The following is a 21,307-nucleotide window of genomic DNA, read 5'->3' as shown; positions in this document are numbered from 1 at the left end:
ACATGTAGGAATCTGTATCTAAAAGCATACATGATTTAAAATAAATCTAGGGATATTTGTGCAGTCTACAAGGTAGAACTTTTATCAGACCTAATGCTTTTTAAAAATGTATTTTACAGGCAATTTCCTGTCACACATTAACTGCAAAGTTAACATAAATGTTTAAAATATTTTTACGCAACTATAAAAAGAATTAAGATTGTATCACTTAAGAAAAATGTCTCTTTAGTAGAGCTACAGAAATCAATCCAGACAGTCCTATTGATTTCACAGGATAAAATGAACAGGATCCTACATTTTTCTTTATTGTTTTCCTTTTCTTTTAACTGCCACTTGTTCATAATAAGCAACAGCTAAAAAGAAACTGAGGACTGAAAGTTCCAGTTCTTACCAGGGAGGAATTTCAAGAAAAACCTTACCCAGCACGACACTTAAGTATGTCCTTAGCACTAAACAAGCACTTGCAGTAAAATTAGCAGGAGTTTCAGTTGCTTCCATAAATCAAGTGAATAAAAATGAACCAGTAAATCCCAGAGTCATGCAACAGAATTATAAAATACCACGTTATAAATGCCACAGTATTTCTCAACTTGTAAGGACGAGAAAGTAGAAAATTTAATTCCTCTCAGCTCATAAACAAATAAGTAGAGAATATTAGACTTGAGACAATCTGCTACTAATAATCTGCTTTCAAGCATTTATGAATTTGCATGAAATCGTATCTTCCCTCTTGCTCCAGTTTCACACTCTGGCTGTTGATAATTACATTATATTTTTGTGCAGAGGCTCATCAACAGTGGTTTCACCATTTCCAGACCAGTATCACCCAGAAGTGTTTTTTGTCAGTGTTCTACAGCCTGTTTGCTGAGCAGACCCAGTGTCCCTCCTCCTGCATGGCAGAGCTGCAGTTCAGGAAGGCACCCGAGGGAGAAGAGGCTGCCCAATGTGGCATTGGCTGCTTTGGCTTTTCATTCCACCTTGAACCTTTCCCAAAACGTGGCCAAGTGATTTCCACACCTCTCTCCTTCAGAAATCTCAAAATGAACAATAAGCAGGAACAATTCAAAAGCTCACAGGACTTTTTCCCAATACCTCAATTTTTCACCCACATTTTTTAAAAAATTTGTAATTTCACTCTCCTATGTCAGACAATTTAAAAAATCATTGCTTTAAGCAGTGCAGATCTTAAATCAGCAACGTAAGCATAACTTGAGAATCAGAGAGTCACAGACTGATTTGAGTTGGAAGGGACCTTAAATATCATCCCATGCCACTCCCTGCTATGGCAGGGACACCTTCCACTATCCCAGGCTGCTCCAAGCCCCATCCAATCTGGGATTCCAGGGATCCAGGGGCAGCCACAGCTCCTCTGGGCACCCTGAGCCAGGGCCTCACCAAAAATAACAACTTAATGCTTGCAAGTTTTCCAATTTTAGTTATGCTTACAAACACTCCAATTTTGGATGAGCTGATAAAGTTTGGATAAAAAGAATGTATTTTCATTGTATCCTATTGCTGGGCAACCATGCCAGGAAAAAAAAACCAAACAAATACTAGCAAAAACCCATGGAGCAAACAGTAATGTTTTACAGGCATTTTCTTCCAAAGCATACTCATGTATCATCCCTGCAGTACCACAGCACCTCAAACGTGTCACAAAACAGCAATCTCTCTTCTGAGCTCCAAAACTTTCAAATTGCCTACGGCATTCTGCAAATACTTGAGTTTTTTCTTATTTTTCTTCTTTTGTGAAGTGAGATGACTGCTCAGCTGTCTCATCCAGCAATGTTTTATTCCAATCAGCCACTTCGGAAGCAAGGCAAAGGCAGGTCAGATTTTCATGATGACGAGATTTTGCTGATCCTTTATACACATCTGGTAAGAGACTCAGGGACAACATTGTTGTCATAAAAATTTACCTCGGGAGGATAAATGTGCAAGCAGTTTCTGTGTTTTGGATGAAGTGCTCACAGTAAGTCAGGCAAGGCTGCTCTGTGAGCACTCACTCCACGAGCATTTCAGCCCCTGCAGGGCTGTGATTTCCCAAATCCCCATCATTTGCTCCCCAGCACACCCAGTTCCCATCCCTGCTCCTCCCATGGGAATGCATCAGCTGCCTAATGCTTCCCTGTGTGGAATGACTTAAAAAATAAAGGTGTGTGCTAAATGAATAAATAGGATACAGCTAACAGAAATGCCTGATAAACAGAACCATCTTTTGCATCTCATCTCCAAGCAGAAGTGATTTTAGAGTATTAACTGTGCTGGGGGACACAATATGATCAAAAGTCTTACATTATTTTGAAAAATATTCAAGACTTATTTTCTATTTCACTTAGAACCAGCATCAAACAATCAGATTCAGTAAAACTTTTTTTTTTTTTCCCACTTTCATCCTTCCCCACCTTTTTTTGTATGTGTGGATGGATCACCCTCATCTAAAACACCTCCTATAAAAGGAAAAATATTTGGGTAATGTGTGAATCTTGCCATAAAATAATTGAGCATTCAGGTCTAAGGTGGTTAATCAGACTTGATCAATACAGTCAACAGAATGTGTTGTCCTGATCAATATGGAAAATGTAATGCAAAATGCTATTATTTTTTTTCGTATATGCACCTTGTATCAAGACAGAATCTTAACTAAATCCAAAATCTATTAAACTTAAATCTGGACTAAGTCTCAGAAAAATGTGAAATACAGAGATTTAGTTACTTCAAAAGAAAATGTGTCAAACCAGAATAAAACACAATAAAAAAAGCCTCAGATCATGTTTTTTTATGTAAAGTTCTTCAGTAACCTGGATGAGATTTGCTAAAGTAAGACCACAATAAATAAATTTACAAGGACAAGCAACATCATAAAAATCTCATGAAAAGTAAAAATGAGCTGTGCAGGAGTATAAAATGAAATTACAAATGTTAATAAAGGCTTTATGAATTTCAAGTTTCCCACATATTCTCAGTGGACGAAAGTGGGACTTAATGACTCCAGCAAAAGGCACATTTTGATGCCACAATTAAAGTTTTTGATAGTTCCACCCTGCAGAAATGGAAATTCTGGAACCCAGCACAGGCTTCCCTGCTGGACTTTTGTGAAATGAGATGCTGATTACACATATTCATTTTCTGGCTCAATAAGCTCCTTGCAGAGCGCTCAGGAACTGTGGTGACAAATCCATCAGCTCACAGAGTGCACAGTGACAGCCCCACCTCGACACAGCCCCGTGCAAGTTCACAGCAGCCACCGAGGAGGAAATCAATAAGAAAATGTTCTGTGCAGCACTGGGCAGGGAGAAAAGGGATATAAAAAAGTGATCTATTACATTCAATTTTATACCTTCCTTTGAAGCCTCAGCATTCTGATGGCCACACCAGGAACAGACCCGTCAGAAGAGCTCCTGACTCACTGCAACTGAGTCACATCCACAGTGTGCATTTCCTTTGGATGTGCCAGTAATTCAGGGAGAAATCTGCAGCTAAACTTGCAGCTCAGACTGCCAGCTCCACACAACAATTGTAACACGACTGGCTTTCCAAGGAAGATTTCTTTAAACGAGCCTCATGAAACTCAATATGCAACCAGCCAATGAATCCAGACCCGACAGGCTGTTAACCTGAAACAATTTTCTCTAAAATGGGTAATTCGAAACTAATAAATGCAACCCTGCTGATTTCTGCCCTTTCTTGTAATAAAAACACACAAATGCAAAAGCTGTGTCGGAGGCAAGGGTAAAGAAGAACCTGGAAGCAGATGTTACCATGGGAGCCTTAAGGAACACTGACACAGTGCCTGTAAAAGCAAGGACCCACTTAAAGAATTTGGCAGAGAAAATCAAGGACCACCACAGAGTGTGGCCTGAAGAAAGGCACAACAACCTCTGAGTTAAAACTGCAGTGATTTTTTTTTTTTTTTTTTTTTTTTAAAGCAATGATTCTGAAAAGAATTTAAGAGTAGCCAGGTCTTATATCCAGGAAGAATAAGGAGGAAGAAAAAAAAAAAAGAAGAAATTACCACAGGACCTAGATTGACGATCTAATAACTAGAATTTTTTTTTTTTTTTTTGCCAAGGGAAGTATTTGAAAGAAGAGGCAAAAATGGTCAAATGGGAGCAGTAAGACAATCCTTCATAAAGTCACTACAGGAAACTAAAATCTGAAACTGAACTTCTCACACCCTCGCCTCCAGTGTTCTAAAACTGCTTTGCTTCACAAAATTCCATTCCATAAAGAATGAGACCTTTAATATTTTCAGTCGTTTTCCTTCCAGTTCAAAAATATTTAATTGCACTTTCTTGACACGCAATTCCTAAGTTTTATAGGTATTTTGGAACAGGATGGGGCGTGGGGACAAACCCAAGTGACTGGTGAGAGCAAAGGGCTGGAGGGGAGCCCAGGATGTTACAGAAACTTCAAGATCCTTTGGGTTCCCTGTCCCAGAAATCTTGTAGGAAAGGTTGCAGAAGATTTGAAGGATCTATCCCACTTCAGGGCATCACTGTTAATGAAAAGGAAAGCTCATAAAGTGTCTTAATTTATTCTGACTTCGTTTTTGACATAATTGGTTTCTGATTTCCCTGCTGACAAAAGTATGTACAAACCCACTATTTGATGATACACAAAACTCACACAGCTCAGTACAAACTGATATTCCAGGCTTTCCATCTCGTTTCCATGAGAGATGTAAAATAAAAGATCTATGGATGTTTAATGTCTTTGATGGCTCACCCAGCCTAAAGGGCTGGTGCTGGGCTGTAAAACCAAAACAGACACAAAACAAAGAAAATAAATAAAAAGTACTGAAATCAACCAAGCAAAAAAAAACCCACAAAACCCAAAGATCCTACAAAAAAACCCACCAAAAACCCCACAAAAAACCAAAGTACAAACCCCACAACCAGCATCCCTCAACAGACTCCAGTGTCTACTGAGAAAACTGCAGGGGCAATCACTTGAAAAAAGAACACAATTGTGTTTCTTGATTGTATCAATTTTATTCTTGGACACTCCAGTTCAGTGAAAAAGGCTGAGAGGTGTGCAGAACAAATGCATTACTAATCTCTCATTAAAGATGTATAAAATATTATGCAGTGATCTGCTACACTGAGCTCAAAATTTCAGGCTTCAGGTTTCAAAGTGCTTAGTAACTTTTGTTCAGTAAAATTTAAACACCTGAAAAAGCTCTAAGATGATGATTACAATAATCACTTCCACTCTTGCAGCTTGTCTACTGCTAGAAGAAAGTAAATTTTTAAAAGAGACCAAATCTCCTAAAGACAGTGCGACTGCTGAAATTTTTACCAGTGTCAAAAACTGTCCTCCCAACCTTTTCTTTAATGGAAACCTAATGCTACTTTCTACAAAATATTCTAAATAACTAAAATATAAGTAGAGAGATGGACTCACAGGATGCTCTTTGAGAGGGTGAAACAAAATCCAACAGACAACCAAGGCAGGAACACAAGAAAGCCCCTAACAAAGAGACTGAAATCTCTAGCAACAAGGAACCAACCAAAATATGAAAACAGAAGATAATGTTCCTAATTTCTTCTTATTGGCCAAGCAAAACAGCAAGGAGTAGAAACTTCTGTCTCCAGAGCTGTCTGCCACACAGGGAAGGGAACAACTGCAGCTCACAGCCTGGACTTTGTTCTTCTGTGCTCAAACACAAGAACAATTAAATTATCTTCCAGGAATCCTTGAGAGTTGCAGTAATGCCATTAAAAATATGCTGTGGATGAGAAGGGCTGTGTGTAAAGTGGCAGTGATTTCTGGCTGGAACTAAATGATGTGACCCTGATACACCCTGAACATATGAGCTGGAACACTGCTGAATTCAGGAACTCCAAAATGAAGATATCTATTTGACAGTGGATTTAATCATCATATAAATGGCTCAGAAAGAAATGCTTATTTTACAGGGCATGGACCATTATAAAATTAACTCACTGATCATACTCAGCACTACACCAAGGATACACCTGCATGATTCCAGCTACTCAACAAGTATTTGTGTCAGACAGGAACAGCTCAAATACAAACCATTTAATTTTCCATGAAGGATAAAAACACTACCACAAACTTTGTAAATCCACCACATTCCAACAGTCAATAACATCACACTGCACATACATGAAAGCACTCAGCTTAAAAATAAATAAAAATATATAAATATTACAGGCTATGGAAGCATTCAGAGAGATCTTATGAGGTGAAACATAGGAATTAAGCAGATTTAAAGAATATGGACTGAAAAGACAGAAAAGAAAGAAGAAAAATAAGATAGATATATAGATATAGATATATAGATACATAGATATAGATATTAAAAGAGATATAGATGTTATGCCTTATATGCATGCATTTCCCTCAAATTTTTGCATCCTTGTCAGAAAAGTGTAAAACTACCTGCCAATTAAAATAATTCAAGCTGAGTAGTAAAAGCTTAATCATTCCACACTAAGGGTGTAGATATGTGTAATTCCCTGGAAAAAAATGGAATACATTAATACATATTCCCTGGAAACAGCTCCATATTCAGAAGCCATTCAGCACACTGGATCCATTATGCTTTTACAGGAACACCTTCCAGTGGAAGTATTTATTATTAGCAGAAGCAGATACAATACATTTTCACTACTAGGGAGCAAGATGAAATTAATCAGAATAATTAATTCCTGTTGCAAAATCTCATTTCTCCAATACCCTTCTCTGAAAGCTTCCAGATTAATTGTTTGTACAAGGAGATAAGGATTTAGAGAAAGAAAGGGCACAGGTGTCAGCCTGGTCCAGTGGTGAGTCCATCCTGGAGCTGCCTGGATTTGGCTCCATGGACGTGGGGAAGCTTCTAGCAGCTTCTCACTGAACCCTGCAGTTCCCTCACTGCCAAAACCTGGCCATGCAAACCTAATAGTTAAAACAAATAATTTTGGTTTATCCTTTTCCACACTACCAGTTTCTCCAGTGAAAATGCAGCTATACTTCTTAGTTTAAAATGTTACGTATGATCAATTTCATCTATTTTCATTTTTAAAAGGGTTTATAAAGAATAATACCCACATTAAGTGTTAAGGTTACTTTGTTATGACTGTGCTTTTTTTTTTTTTTTTTGGCTAAACACCCTTTTATTAATGAAGGAAGAGAGGAAATTTGTGCAGATAGTCCCTTGCTCCACAGTGACACAAGAAACTGAATAAGAATGAAAACTTTAGCGCTGACTTCATTTAGGATATTAAAAGGACTTATTTTAAAGAACAGATATCTAAAAAAGGAAAATTTCTACTCAGCAGAGAAATATTCCTTGAGTATTCAGCAAAGGTCATCTGCACAATATTGAATTAATCTGTGTTGAATAAGCTAAGCATGAGTTATAGATCCTTAATACCCTTGTTATAAATTAGTACAAGGTTTGAAATCTCATCAATGAGTACCAAAGTACTACAGAAGTACAGAGAAATAGACAAAATAAGAGAGAAATTCCAATATATAAAGGGGAAAATATTAATCATCCCATTGAAAGAGACAAGTAGAAGAAGATATTTCTTCCCTATCTGAGCATTTGGTGCTCAGAGACATAATATTCAAGAACACCAACCAGTGAAGAGCTTGTGAGAAAAGATACTGAAAATTCATTTACCAAACAGGAAAATACAGATGGTAATTTACACCATGTGCTTAAGGCACAATTACACCATTTTCTTAAGGCAAAACTTCATCTAAATTTCTCTGGCTGAAACTCAAGTTCATCTTTAAAATATTTAAAATACACCAAAAGTACCAAAGTTCAGATCTCTCTAGTTACAAAAAAAAAAAAAAAAAAAAAAAAATTATAAAACAGTCAAAGATTAAAGATTACCAAAAAGTCTACTTGGATCCATTAAAAGGTGCACACTCAATGTAATCAATATTCCAAAGAAATTAACATAAGAAACAAACAGAAAACAAACAAAAAAAATCCATCTACCCATGCCCTGAATCCTCTAAACTGCAAATAAATCAGTCAGTCTTCAGAAATAATACATATTGAAGGGCAATGGAACAGAAACTGCCACTGCTTCTCAGAGCACAGATCATTAGAATTAGGTTAATTAACACCTCAAAGCAAAATCTTGTAATTAGGGTATTATTTTTGTAATTAGGATTATTTTCTATCCTTTCTAACTTTTGCAGACTGATGACACACACAGCTAATGAAGTTAATGAAAAAGAAAAAAGTGAGTAAGATTTTCAGATCACTCTGAAGAATGAAGCTAAAAGATGGATTGCAAACTTCAATATCCAAATTGCTCCTGAAGTCATTAGAACCATACATATTTAATCACAGAGATGGGGTATCAATTTTCTCTTTTCCCTGGCAAATCTGATGATGACAGAAAATAAACAACCCTGCTCCCTGCGTCCTCCCTGATTCAGAAAGAGAGCAGACCCATTACTGCAGGGTTCTGTTCTTCCAGTAAGAATTTTCCCAGTTTTATGACTCCCAGTGGACCTAAAGCATCTCACAGAGTTATTAATGTTGGAAAAGACCTTTAAGATCAAAAAGTCCAACCCATTAACTGAGGACAACTAAACCACAAGTGCCATATTCACACGTTTCTGACCACTTCCAGAGATGGTGACTCCACTCCCTTAATAACCCTTTCCATGAAGAAATTTCCCCAAATATCCAATCTGAACCTCCCCTGGCCCAGCCTGAGGCCGTTCCCTCTCCTCCTGTCCCTGTTCCCTGGCAGCAGAGCCCGACCCCCCCGGCTGTCCCCTCCTGTCAGGGAGTTGTGCAGAGCCACAAAGTCCCCCCTGATCCCCCTTTTCTCCAGCCTGAGCCCCTTTCCCAGCTCCCCCAGCTGCTCCAGACCCTTCCCCAGCTCCATTCCCTTCCCTGGACATCCTCCAGCCCTTCTGTGTCTGCCTTGGAGTGAGGGACCCAAACTGACCCCAGGATTTAAAACTCCTCATGAATGCCACACTTCCAAAATATATCCAATTCTTCATCAAAGCACTGATTTTCCCATCTTTCCAGCAGCACTGTTCCAGCTTGTATGTAATTTACACTTTATTTATTATTCACTTATTTCATTTTCAAGCCAAAGGATTTTGTCGGATTAAAACAAAGCCTTCACTACAAGACAACCTCTTGCTGATACACAAACATACACTGTTAAAATCAAAATACCTCTTAACTTACTAAGTTACTCCTTGTCCTGCAAATACCTACTCCAAAATCTCTGCTGAGGATATTTTAGTTTCAGGGTGTGAATCCCATATTCGAGTTTAGTTTCGACTAGGATCATGAAGTATTATTTACACTGTAAGTGCTACCAGAAATAGTCTCAAAATCTATACTGGCAGCAAATTTAAGATAATTTCTTTTTAATTGATAAGCCTTTGTATAGATGAAACGCATCCAAACTCTTTAGGCTTCCATTAAAAGACAAAACCACAATAATTCACATAATTCTCTGATCTCATTCCAATTTGTCAACAGCTTTTCTGAGAAGGGGAAACCCTTCCAATAATAATCTCATTAATAAACACTATGTTACAACAACAATGCCTAGATAAAATTTACTTTACACCCAGCAGCTGATGCACTTAAGGATCATTTTATTATGTTATGATGAGCTCACATTCTATTCTGAAGTTGCTGCTTAACAAAACATACCAAGACCCTGCCCATACAGTATGTGACTAAAATTCTTTATTTTAATACATTTGATTCACATTTAGTGATATTAAAAACATTTTTTCAAGTTGCACCCCTGTTAAAGTGCAACATTTGTATGACAAAAATATCCTAGACTTGGAACCATTCCAGTTATAGAAATTATTAGATTAGCACTTGTATCTGTTACAGTAATTCTGAAGTCTTTAATTTAACCACTGGAAAGAAAAAGTGTTTCATTTACTCAAACACTTTGAGTAAATGAAAGTTTGTTTTATCAACAAGAATTTCCTTATCAGCCAAAATGAAAATCCATTTCTTATTATGCATCAATGCCACTGCCTTTCAACTATGCAATCATATTTTAAAACATAAGGTGATATACCTATCCTGCTTTAATTAGCATTCTTAACATAAAAGAAGATGAATGTAATTTGCTAATATATTTGCTGACCCTGAGAAGTTTTGGAAGGGACAGGCAGTTCACAAGATATTCTGAAAAAAAATCCCAAAACCTAAAACTGCTTTTCAAGCAAAAATGCTGAAAAATCACCTAAAAGTGCAACCAAAGCCAATTTTCCCTCAAAACCTTTAGATGTTCCCTTCTACAGGGATGACCCAAATTAAATCAACAGGATTGTTAAGAACCTGCTGAGTTGTGGATTTGGGGACATGAAAAAGGCTCATCCCTGTTTCAGCAGACCTCTCTATACATCTTCAAGGACACAAGCAAAAGAAGAACACTTCAATAATTAGTTTGATCTTCTTTATTAGAGCTTGGAAATCCCAGGCAAGAACATTTTCTGCAAAGTCTTCCATGAAAGCTGCCAGAAAACCATCTGCAAGAACAGAACTGGGTTAGAAAGCTGTCTAGACAAGTTCCAAAGATGCTATTTCAGGATACAGGATGGAGACAGGATCAGGAACGTTCCTGGGCTCCAGCAATGAAACTGCTTGCACTAATTCTTCCCTACACTTACAGGAAAGTCAGCCAGGCTGGACAGGGCTTGGAGCACCCTGGGATAGTGGAAGGTGTCCCTGCCCACAGCAGGGAGTTGGAGCAAGGTGATCTTTCAGGTCCCTTCCGACCAAACCATCCTGCGAAGAAAATGATTTTGTCCATATCACATAAAGGCAGAAACAATTTCTGGTAACCCTGAGCCACTAAGAATTGCTTAATGATGAAGAAAATTGAAGAGTTATCCAATGCATGGAAAATCTAGCATTTCATACAAAAAAATACAAATTAGAGTAGGTTCATTTTAGCCATGAGTTTTTCAGCCACAGCTTACTGCACACCCAAGGTACTCCCAGCACAATCTGCATTTCCAGCTACAATACACCAGTGGCACATTTTCTCTCTCAGCTTTCCACATGGGCTTGTGCAGCAGGAGAGGAGAAAAAGCAGCCATCATATTGCATTGCTCTGAGTTAAAAACCATCATTCCATAAAAGCAGAACATGGATGAGACCTAAAACTCTCTGAGCCCTCGTTCTCCCCCCTGCAAATTCCAACCTGCACACGCATAAACTCCAAAGTACAAACACACCCATAAACACCTCTAAAGAGTGAATAAAATGAGAGGCACAGACTGACAAGGTCCAGACCTTACAGGACACTGCATACCAAAAACACCCTGCAGCTTTCAAGCACGGGAGAGTAAAAACAAAAAAGACAAAATTTAGCTAAAGGTTCTCCTAGACATCACAAAAAGTCTCCACGCTTAGAGGATCCCAACAAGAGCTGGCACAGAGGCATGGATGTCACAGAATCCAATTGTAGAGAAGAAACAAGGATGGCCAGAGTGAAGCAGATGCTTTTTGCAGAAGGTAACGGCTGAAAAAACATCCTGAAGTAAAAAGGCAGCTGGTAGTTTTCAGTTCAGGAATTATTTTAAGTGATGCAAAACCTAGGACAAGTGGAAATGGCCACAAGTTGTGCCACGGGAGGTTTAGATTGGATGTCAAGAAAAATTCCTTCACTGAAAGGGTGTCAAGCACCAGAACAGGCTGAGCAGAGCAGTGACAGGGTGCCCATCCCTCACAGGGTTGAAAAACCAAGTGGATGTGGCACTTGGGGACATGGGGCAGTGGTGGCCTTGGCAGTGCTGGGGACAGATGGACTTGATCATCTCAGAGGGTTTTTGTGACCTTAAACAATTGTCTGATTCTATAATGCTGGAGAAAGAAAGGAGGGTTCTCTTCCTATTCAATATAATGACTTCATACAAATGTTTGAAGTTCAGTTTCAGAGAGAAAAGTTCCATATTCCTTTTGTGATACAATTTGACTTTGTCTCCCCAGCACGGAACAGCCTTCACCAAATCCATGCCAGGGAAGGCTGGTGCACAGTCCAGCCTCCCACACTCCCAGAAACACCTCAGATTTGGGACTGCTCTGACAGATAGAGCTTAAATAATAATTAGATTGACTATTGGGAGAATAGTCCTGTTCAAGTAGAAAAAAAAAGTTAAATCATATTCACCTTATTATACAACTGAATTGAGCTTGAATGATCAAAAAATAAACCTTTATAATTCATTTTCCCTTAGGTCTGTCTTGAAGGTGACTTCAGCTGAATCCAGCTATCAAAGAAAGAAAGTGCTGGAGAATTCAGTGCAATTACTAAAACTGGTGCAACAGGTATCAGGCATGAAGTGCTCCATTACCCACCTTGTTCCAAATGTTTGAAATATGTTTGAAATATTTTGTTTGAAATATGCAAAGGCATTCCCCAACCCTACAAAAATAAAGCTGTGGTTCAAATGCAGCTGACAAGATTAATAAATAATGTATTTCCCATGAAAAAGAGCACACCAGATTTAGGGTTCAAATGCAATAAAACCAAGGTTCACCAAATGTAAGTAATATCCAATTAATTGGAATGGTTGGGAATACAGTTATATTCATATATTTATGGCAATATAGAAATTTGCCCATTTTCCAAACACAGAGTACCAGGGAAGTTCATGAATAATAACATCAGCCATTATTATTATGAATTTCTACATAAACTACATATAATAAAACTATTTGGAATTTCACCCAATGACTTATTTATTTCATAAATAAATAAAGAAATAATTAGTTTTATGCTATTATTTTGAAAAATGCAAAATCATTAATCAATTATTTTTGTCTGCCTTATGACAGATTGTTGCTTCCTTTAAGATGCTGTACCTGGCATCTTAAATTTATTGGGAAAGAACTCACAAAACATGCACTGCAATCAGAACTGTCTCTCCACAGCAAATCTAGAAGGACAAAAGTGTGTCATACTGAAGGAAAACAGAACCAGTCATGAACAATCTGCAACAGGAGCACTCACAATTATTTGTGCTGTTGTTAAAACTCTGCAGTAATAAGTAACAGTCCAAAAAATGTAAAGATCCTAAAGGCCCAGCTGCTGCACGGCTCTGGTAATAAAGGCACAGTTGTAAAACAGCTATATAGGCTGAATATTTAAAATTCCTAGGCAAAACTAATGAAAAGAACCAGAGATCGACATTAGAAAATTTAAATCTTAGCAACAGAGCAAATCTCATCTTGTCATCTTCAAAAACTTGACACACTTCTTCATCTTTTCATCCATGTATACATACATGATCATTTTTGGTGTTTTTCCAAAAAAGAATTGCATGGATGTTGGTGGTTTATAGTTGGCATTTATTTCTCTTCTCTTCTTAACATTTTCTTATTCTTACTGCATTCATATTCTTACTTAATTAGCACTCAAAACCACCAGAAACAAAAAATTATCCCCTGACTCCTTATGGACAACCTCCAAAAGTGTTATTTTTCAGCGATACATAAAATATCGTGTAATTGCAGTTAAAACCTTCCTAAAAATATAATTCTTTTTCTTAGGAAAACCACCCACAGTCTAACAAATAAAACAGCAATCCAGCTGGTTACTATGCAGGAAGGTGAGAGTAACAGGCAACAAGCCTTGAGAATATGTTTTAATTATATATTTCCCAATAAAAATGCCATGGAATCAAAAATTATAGAATTTGTAAGAAAAAAAAGTCACAAAACAAAACTAGCAATAAATACAATTACCTTATGCTTTTTCACTAATTGTGACACTAAAACCAGAGAAAATAAACACATTTCAATTAGTAAATTCAACTCTGTGGAGAACAGAAATTCTAATGATGTTTTTTCCAGCACGTATTTCTTAGAAAATCTGAGTAATGACAAGTTAATAAATGACTTGACAAGCCCTACCTGCTACTCTTCCACCATGACAACAAGCACTGGGAGCAGGCTACCCCAGCAAGCCCCAACCCTCACATCTCTGACAGCCACACAAAGTTTTAATTAGTTTGCTAGTTCAGGGCTTCCTAGAATAAATGCAGTTCTGTCATTTCTAATGCATTCTTATCGTCAGTTAATGGATTTTCGGACTTTTTATTTTTTGCCTCCAGCTCAGACAACCTTCTTGTCTTATAATTTCTTCTAAATCAATTCCTAGGTTATCCATATTTTCTCATCTGGAACACTAATGAGCTTGTCTAAAATTCACTTTTAATGAACCATTCTCCTACCCTGACTCACTGAGGTGTTCTTTGTCAAACCCACATCACATTTCTGCATTACTCTCTGAAGTATCAGCAGAAACCAATTGATGTGCCATAATTTGGAAATCTGTCAGTCATGTGTCTGAGTTCAGGTACTAAGTTCACAAAAGACCAGATGAGCCCTTTTGGAGCCCTAAAACTTGTGTACAACGATTTCCAGTTTTTGCAGCATTCCCAAATCATACACAGCTTGGAGAACAAGAGGGCACTCCGATTATTCAAATGCAAATGCCAAAATAAAAACATGAATTTGTCCTGGTGGGGATGGAAATCAAAGGATCAGGCAAATTTTGGCTGAAAGGGATTTCACATCTGCATAGAACTGCTGCTCAAAACTGCTCTGCCCCCCCCTGAAAGGAGGTGGGGACAAGGTGGGGATTGGCCTCTTCCCCCACACAACCAGCTCGAGAATGAGAGGACACGGCCCCAGGCTGTGCCAGGGGAAGGTCAGGCTGGACATCAGGAGGAATTTCTGCACTGAAAGCATGGTCAGGCATTGGAACTGCCCAGGGATGGTGGAGTCCCCATCCCTGGAGGTGTCCAAGGAATTCCTGGATGTGGCACTCAGTGCTCTGGGCTGGGGACAAGGTGGGGACTGGTGACAGGTTGGACTCGATGGTCTTGGAGAGCTTTTGCAACCTGAATTGCCCTCTGGAAGTAGGACTGCTTTCAAAGGTTGCTCAGGAACTTTTGTGAAAGTTCTGCTGCATTTTGTGGCCATTAAATCTCTCTCTTCTATCCAGGGAGCTGTCTCAATGACTTATGGAAGAACTTCCCATCTCTACGATCTCCTCGTCAAGCAGCTCATTTGAATCCACAGGAGGGCTTCAGACCTCAAACTGAATGGGATTAAATACCTAAAAATTAATTAATTGATTTATTTATTTGTTTATTTATTTATTTATTTATTTATTTATTGGCCAAGAGAAAGCTTCACATTAGATGTTCTTTCTCTCAGGAAGGAAATTGCTTTGGAACTTTTTAAGGAGATCCCAATCTTTGCACGTGGCATCTTGTGGAGGCTGCCACTGCACAGGCAGATTGTGATCAAAGCCCCCCCAGAGGTAAACCAGAGACTGTTCCTAACCTGACCAGACTGCAAATGCAATTTCAGGCAGAGGGAAAAAATAAAAAGTCTTTAAAACTGGGATGATCGTTAACTTATCTGAGGAAAACAGAAAGAGCAGCTGAAAAGCCTCAGCTAGAAATGCAACAGATAAAGGCAATGTGAAGGTAACACATTTTTCATCACTTGGAGCTTTCGTGATTACCTTTGTGTGGAACATATACAACACATTTTAGTCAGACATTCCACTGGAATCTAAGTAGAGGGAAATAAATCAAACTACTTATTTCCCTAATACAAGAAATCAACTTACATTTTCAAAAAGGAAGTTTTATTTTATTTATTTATTCATATTACCTAAAAACCTATGAAAAGAAGAAATCTGAATGGAAATATTCATAAAAGTTGAATAAAACAAAAGCCTAACATTTTTCTACCCTCTCTTGACAGCATTTTATTTTCCCTAGTCTCCTTGACACACTGCTAAAATACAAACACATTGTTCCTCATCAAAATACAATCCTGGGAACATGAGTTTTTATCATTGAAGAAATCCATGTCCTGTAGCTTTGCTTGTAATTTCTTGATTTACATTTGCTCAAGAGTGCTGTCAAACCAAGGTGTAGCTGAGCCCAAAGTTAACCAGCACCTGGTGAAACTATGAAGCTACAATGGTACTTTCCCTTCTGGGCTGATGTTTTCCCTTCTCTGGGCAAAGCAGTAGAAAATAAAGCAAAAGGAGAACAGGAAATTCCCTCTCAGAGGACCCAGTGACTTGGGTTTCACAACAGAGTTTGGCACACAGCAGCTTCACTTGCTGGCGTTGATCAGAACCAGAATAACAGAGAACTGGCAACCTCATTTTCAGTTGGTTCCACAGTGAATTCAGGATTTTAGTCTGTCTGTCATATCAAGAACAAAATTATCAGGGTTTATAATGGGCGTTAATTACCATGTTATCACCATGTGGAATGAAAGAACTCTCTCTGCCTTGAGTCTGTAAAGTTATGTACACAGTTAGAGACTTTCATGTCCAGAATAATTTGTAGAGAAATAACATTTTTTTTTCCCCAAAAACAAAGACAGACAACCAGATGTCATTTCTTTGGAAAGTGACTCACTGAAAGAGCAGAGGAACCATACAGAGACATCATTTTGGGGGAATTAAAGAAGCAGATTTCCATTATTAACAGCAACTCAGAAACAGAAAGGCACCAGGTTTCCTAGTGATGGCAGGACAGAATGAAACAGGTTTTAATGGTTTCTATAATTTGGATGGTTGGTTTTGGTTTGTTTTTATTTTGAATGTGTCTTTCATGGTGAAATAACAAGCCAGGAGCATGTCTCAGTCAGATCCCTATCTTTGACTGACTGTTTGTTAAGTTTCTAAATTACTTTATAAGACAGACATAAGTAAATAGTTGTTGCTACTGTATTCCTGCTCAGATTTTGAGAGTATAAATTATTTAGAACAAGAGTCTCTAAACGTGTTTGAACACAGCTTTCCAACAGAGATCAGAAACAAAAACTGCTCATGTTTTTATTATCAAATACTATTAAGATAATTAAGTAAAAGGAGTAAATACAGCATCATGCTGAAGGAAGAAACAAAACAAACCAGAGATACTTGCCTGGGTAACCAGTGGCTCCAGTAGTCTCTCTACTGTCAGAGTCCTGATTTCCAAACTTTTGGGGTCCCATTTCAAAATGATAGGTGACGTTGCAGAAGTCATACTCCCTGCAATAAAATTGCACAGCATTAATAAAACTGCAAAGCATGAAAATTATTAGTGCAATATTCACATACTGCATAGCATTTATTTAAAGAATAAATATATATAGCCACATATAAAATACTTCTCCATAATCTTGCTGGTGTTCCTCTACTCCAGAGAAGTCCCAGGTGCACCACTGGCACATCCAATGAGTGCTTAGGTGTTTATATTCCAAATTCTTTTTACTCCTGTACCTCCAACACCACAGCAGATGGGTGGGTCCTGAAGGAACCACATCCCATGGAGGGCACAGGCAGGAGCAGGTTGATCCTGAAGGACTCCAATCCCACAGAGACCCCAAACTGGAGCAGGGGAAAAATGTGAGGAAGGAGCAGGAGTGTTCTGAACCAACCACAACCCCCATGTCCCCCTGTGCTGCTCAGAGAGGGAGAGGAAAGGATCTGGAAGAGTCACAAGTGGAACAAAACAAATTCAACTACTCTGTTCAGATTTTTGAATCAAACTTCCCTCACACTATCCAGCATTTCTTCATTTTGCATCAAGGAGTACTCATTTAAAGCCAAAATAGATTCTCCAGACCACCTTAGGCTTAAAAGCTTAAACAAACCCCAAAATGAAGACCACAGCAAATTGCTGTCATTTTATTTACCATTTCAGATTTCCATGCAATTTTCTAGTTGACTTCATTTTGGAAATTCCAGATACAGAGAAGTCTGGCTGTCAGGCTCTAAGAGACATCCAATGCACCTCATTGAGCTGGAAAGTGATTTAAGTACTTGGTGACAAGCAAAGCCACACAGAAATTAAATTGTCCACCAAATCCAAGAAGACAGAAAAATCCAATGAAAAAAATGGTCATTTAAAATAATTCTGATTTAAATATTTCCCTTTATTTTAAAATTAAAGTGAAAGATTAGAAGTCCCATATACCATGAGAATACTTAAAAGGTAAAGACAAACCAGTAATATCATACTGGACATCATGTGAGATTCAATTCAAACCCCTCTGTATATAATATCCCAAAAGTTTTAAGTTGTTTTCTCAAAAAAAAATTTACTATTTTGTACTTAGTAACTTTAATACTTCATCTTATTATTCCTAACCAATAAGCTAATTTCGGTAACAAAATTTACAAATAAATAAACAAATGAATCACCATCATAATTAAGGGAACAAAATCAAAAGAAATTCAGCTACTGCTCCTTGAATCACAATCCCCTTCATGAAGCATAATTCAGTAAGGTATTTACTCAGGATTTAGCAGCATTACTCAGAATATACAAAATAAATTCTACTGCTCTGCTCAGGAGAGTGTCTTGAATAATCACTATCAATCAATATAAACAGGCTGGCGAGTCTCTGCAAAAGATTCTCACTGGGTTAAAATACTTGCTGAGGAAGAGAGGCATATCAGAACTCCCTAATCAATGTATTTATAAATCACATATAAAACCACCATTAGCCTCCTCTCACTTGCCAACATTTGGTAACAGAATTATCAGCTAATATCTAGTGAGTGCTAAAATCACTATTATTCAGTTTCCACTCTCCCACAAAAACCCATTAGGTTTCATGTTTTACAGTGCTGAAAACACCCAGGCGTGATTAAAGAAAATGTGAGACAGTTTCTAGTTGCTGTAAACATGGTTGATGTGGGAGCCATCATTTTTCCAACAGACAGTATTTAATTATCTTTCAGAGCCTTTCTTTTTTATATAAAGCTGGTTGCCACTCCAGTTGGCCTCTGGAATTCAAAAAATAAGTCTGAAGTAGACAATTATTCTAATTGGTTAATTATGAGTTATAATACTTTCAAATGTGTCTTAGTCTTTCTTTTCTCTAAGAGCAGTCTCCTCACTAACTATTAACATGAGTACCCAAACTTGTCATAATTCAAAAACAAATTCAAAGCTGTACCATAGTCCAGAGCCCACAAAAGCAAATTAATTTCAGTGGATGGCAGTCATGAGGGTGATACTAAAAGTAACCCGGGTGATCAATTGTTACAGCTAGAATACGGGCTTGGGTTCAGCCTTCACTAAAAAATAAAACAAATATCCCTCAGAACTCAATATAAAAGGGTGACTGTGGCTTTCAAATATAAAAAGAGCACAGGAAAGAAAAAAACTTATTAAAAACTTATGACAGTTTTTCATTCGCAGTCAAATCTACACCACAGCAGCAAATAAGTAAGAGAAAAGTAAAATTAATCTATTTTTCTCAACTTCAGGTGCTGTCACAACAGCAATTTTAAATGACAAGGCTGAAAAGAAGTTACCTGCCCAAGAGTTTATGTAAGAATAGATGGAATACTTCTTTCTTGCAATCTCTACACTGAACTTCCTACACCAAACAGGCAAACAGGGACTGCTCAGTTGGATAAAGGACAGGATGCTAAGAGTATTTTATGACTATTTGACCAAATATTCCCCAAAAGTAGCTTTAAGAACTCCACTGAAAGCAAATATAAGTTAATAGTGCTGTAATAATACAGTATACAAGTATACAGACACTGCAGTCCTAATCCTGAAAGTAACTCCAGACTTCCTTCAAAAATATATTTTAGGAATTCTATTGCCTGCATTTCTTCTTCCTTGAGCATGTGCCAAAATGTGTCTTGTTCTAAGCTTTTAGCTTTTCCTAAATACAGCAATACAGAAATGTCTCTATCCAGCTCAGTAATGTTCACTGTGAGCATTTGTTTAGCCAGTCTGTCTTCAAAGCCTATCTGTAAAGAAAATAAATATTTACTTCAGCACATACAAAGTATTTACTTGAACAAGTGGAACAAGTGGAGCCAGAACCCACATGAGTAGAATTCTTCATTACGTAACAGTCCCCAGAAGTCTAACCCCACACCACCCTTACCACCAACCTCTTCACTCAGCATAATTTTACTTTTTGGAACATCCCACGAACCCAGAATGCTCAGCATGTGGAATTGTTTGTCTGCCACAGTACAACTCCCTGTTTTCCTGCACACCAGATCCACTCTCTGTTTGAGTTACACAGAGGAGCTTTCTGAGGGTCAGAGCTGCTCACCAGTGACTGCAGCTCATTTCTGTGCTGCAACTCCAAAGTAAGACTAAAAATATTTAAAATCTACATAAGCAAAAGCAAGGTTTGCTGAAGCAAAGTGATAATTTTTTAGAAATATAAACACTGCCAGTCTTGAGCAGACCTCCAGCTGTTAGTCCAGCTCACATCTGCAATGCAGACATGAAAGACAGATGGTAAACATTTCATCCAGAATAAAGTAAAAACCCTTTCTACCTGACTCATAGCAAAGCTGTAGGATTAATCAGCTGGCAAGAGTAGACTGGCAATGCTGGCAGTACAACTCTGTACTTCCAGCACTCTACTTGCTACTGAAGACAAAAAATTATATTTATTAGTGAAAGAAAGATGTCCAGCAAGGTAGAAAATCAGTAAGGTGAGAGGAGTCAAAAGGCAAAATAGTAATAATTTAGCCCATCTTTCTAAGTAGTAAAGTTAAAATAGTAACTTTTTAATATTCAGTGTTTAATACCTAATGCTTAATGCATTTATATGCATTAGTCAAGAAAAAACGCTTTACATGTGATTCTCCCCCATTAGTTAACACCCAGGATTGCAGTCCCCATGTTCAGATCATTGGGGCACTTCCACACGTGCTTTAAACCCAGCTGATCTCCCAGCTCAGCTCTTCCTGCAGCCTCCTGCCCTTTTCTTCCCTTGGTAGCAGGGCTGTGAATTCCACCAGGCACAGAACCTGGCTGAACACTGCCTAAAACCACAGAAGGAAAACAAGAGCTCAGCCTTTGGAACCATTGTTCACAGCAGCACAGGGAACAACCAAAGCTCTGAGAAGGGCAGCAGGAGTGGAGGACAGGGCAGCCTCTCCAGACACAAACTGGTTTAAGATGAGTTAAAAACTGAACAACACAGTCTGCTCTTCCTTGGTTCGCATCTGAAGATTGAGCACCACGTCAAAACAAACACCTCTCTGCACAGAGACAGACTTCTGCTAGAAATACGGAATTCCTTCCAGCAGGATACACAATCTTTTGAGATAGACAGAGAAAAAAAAATCTGACTGATTTCACTGACATTTGCTTCACTGGGAGGTGGAAATCTAAACACATGAATGGTTATACCCTTAAGTCTGCCTACAGAGCATAACAGAATTTAGAGATGAACGAGCTGGCTGTGGATTAGCTCAGGTACAGGGGAGGTGGGAGCACAGGACAAACCAGCTCAGACATCAGAAATCCTAACACA

At 38.1% G+C, this 21,307-nt stretch overlaps 1 protein-coding gene across 2 annotated transcripts in view; it reads right to left on the bottom strand.

Moving 5' to 3' along the window:
• The window catches only part of CTNNA2 (catenin alpha 2), a 463,208-nt gene that overhangs the window by 391,313 nt on the left and 50,588 nt on the right, over positions 1-21,307 (bottom strand). For both annotated transcript variants that reach the window (XM_088162967.1, XM_014876189.2), the window contains exon 2: positions 16,942-17,048. In XM_088162967.1, the coding sequence (XP_088019093.1) occupies positions 16,942-17,043 (102 nt within the window). In that variant the 5' untranslated portion in view covers positions 17,044-17,048. The remainder of the gene's footprint in view (positions 1-16,941; positions 17,049-21,307) is intronic.

This window comes from Sturnus vulgaris, chromosome 4, assembly GCF_052056855.1.
Source record: "Sturnus vulgaris isolate bStuVul1 chromosome 4, bStuVul1.hap1, whole genome shotgun sequence".
Lineage (NCBI taxonomy): Eukaryota > Metazoa > Chordata > Aves > Passeriformes > Sturnidae > Sturnus > Sturnus vulgaris.
Note: the sequence above shows the minus strand (reverse complement) of the source record. Positions and strands in the feature narration are given on the sequence as shown.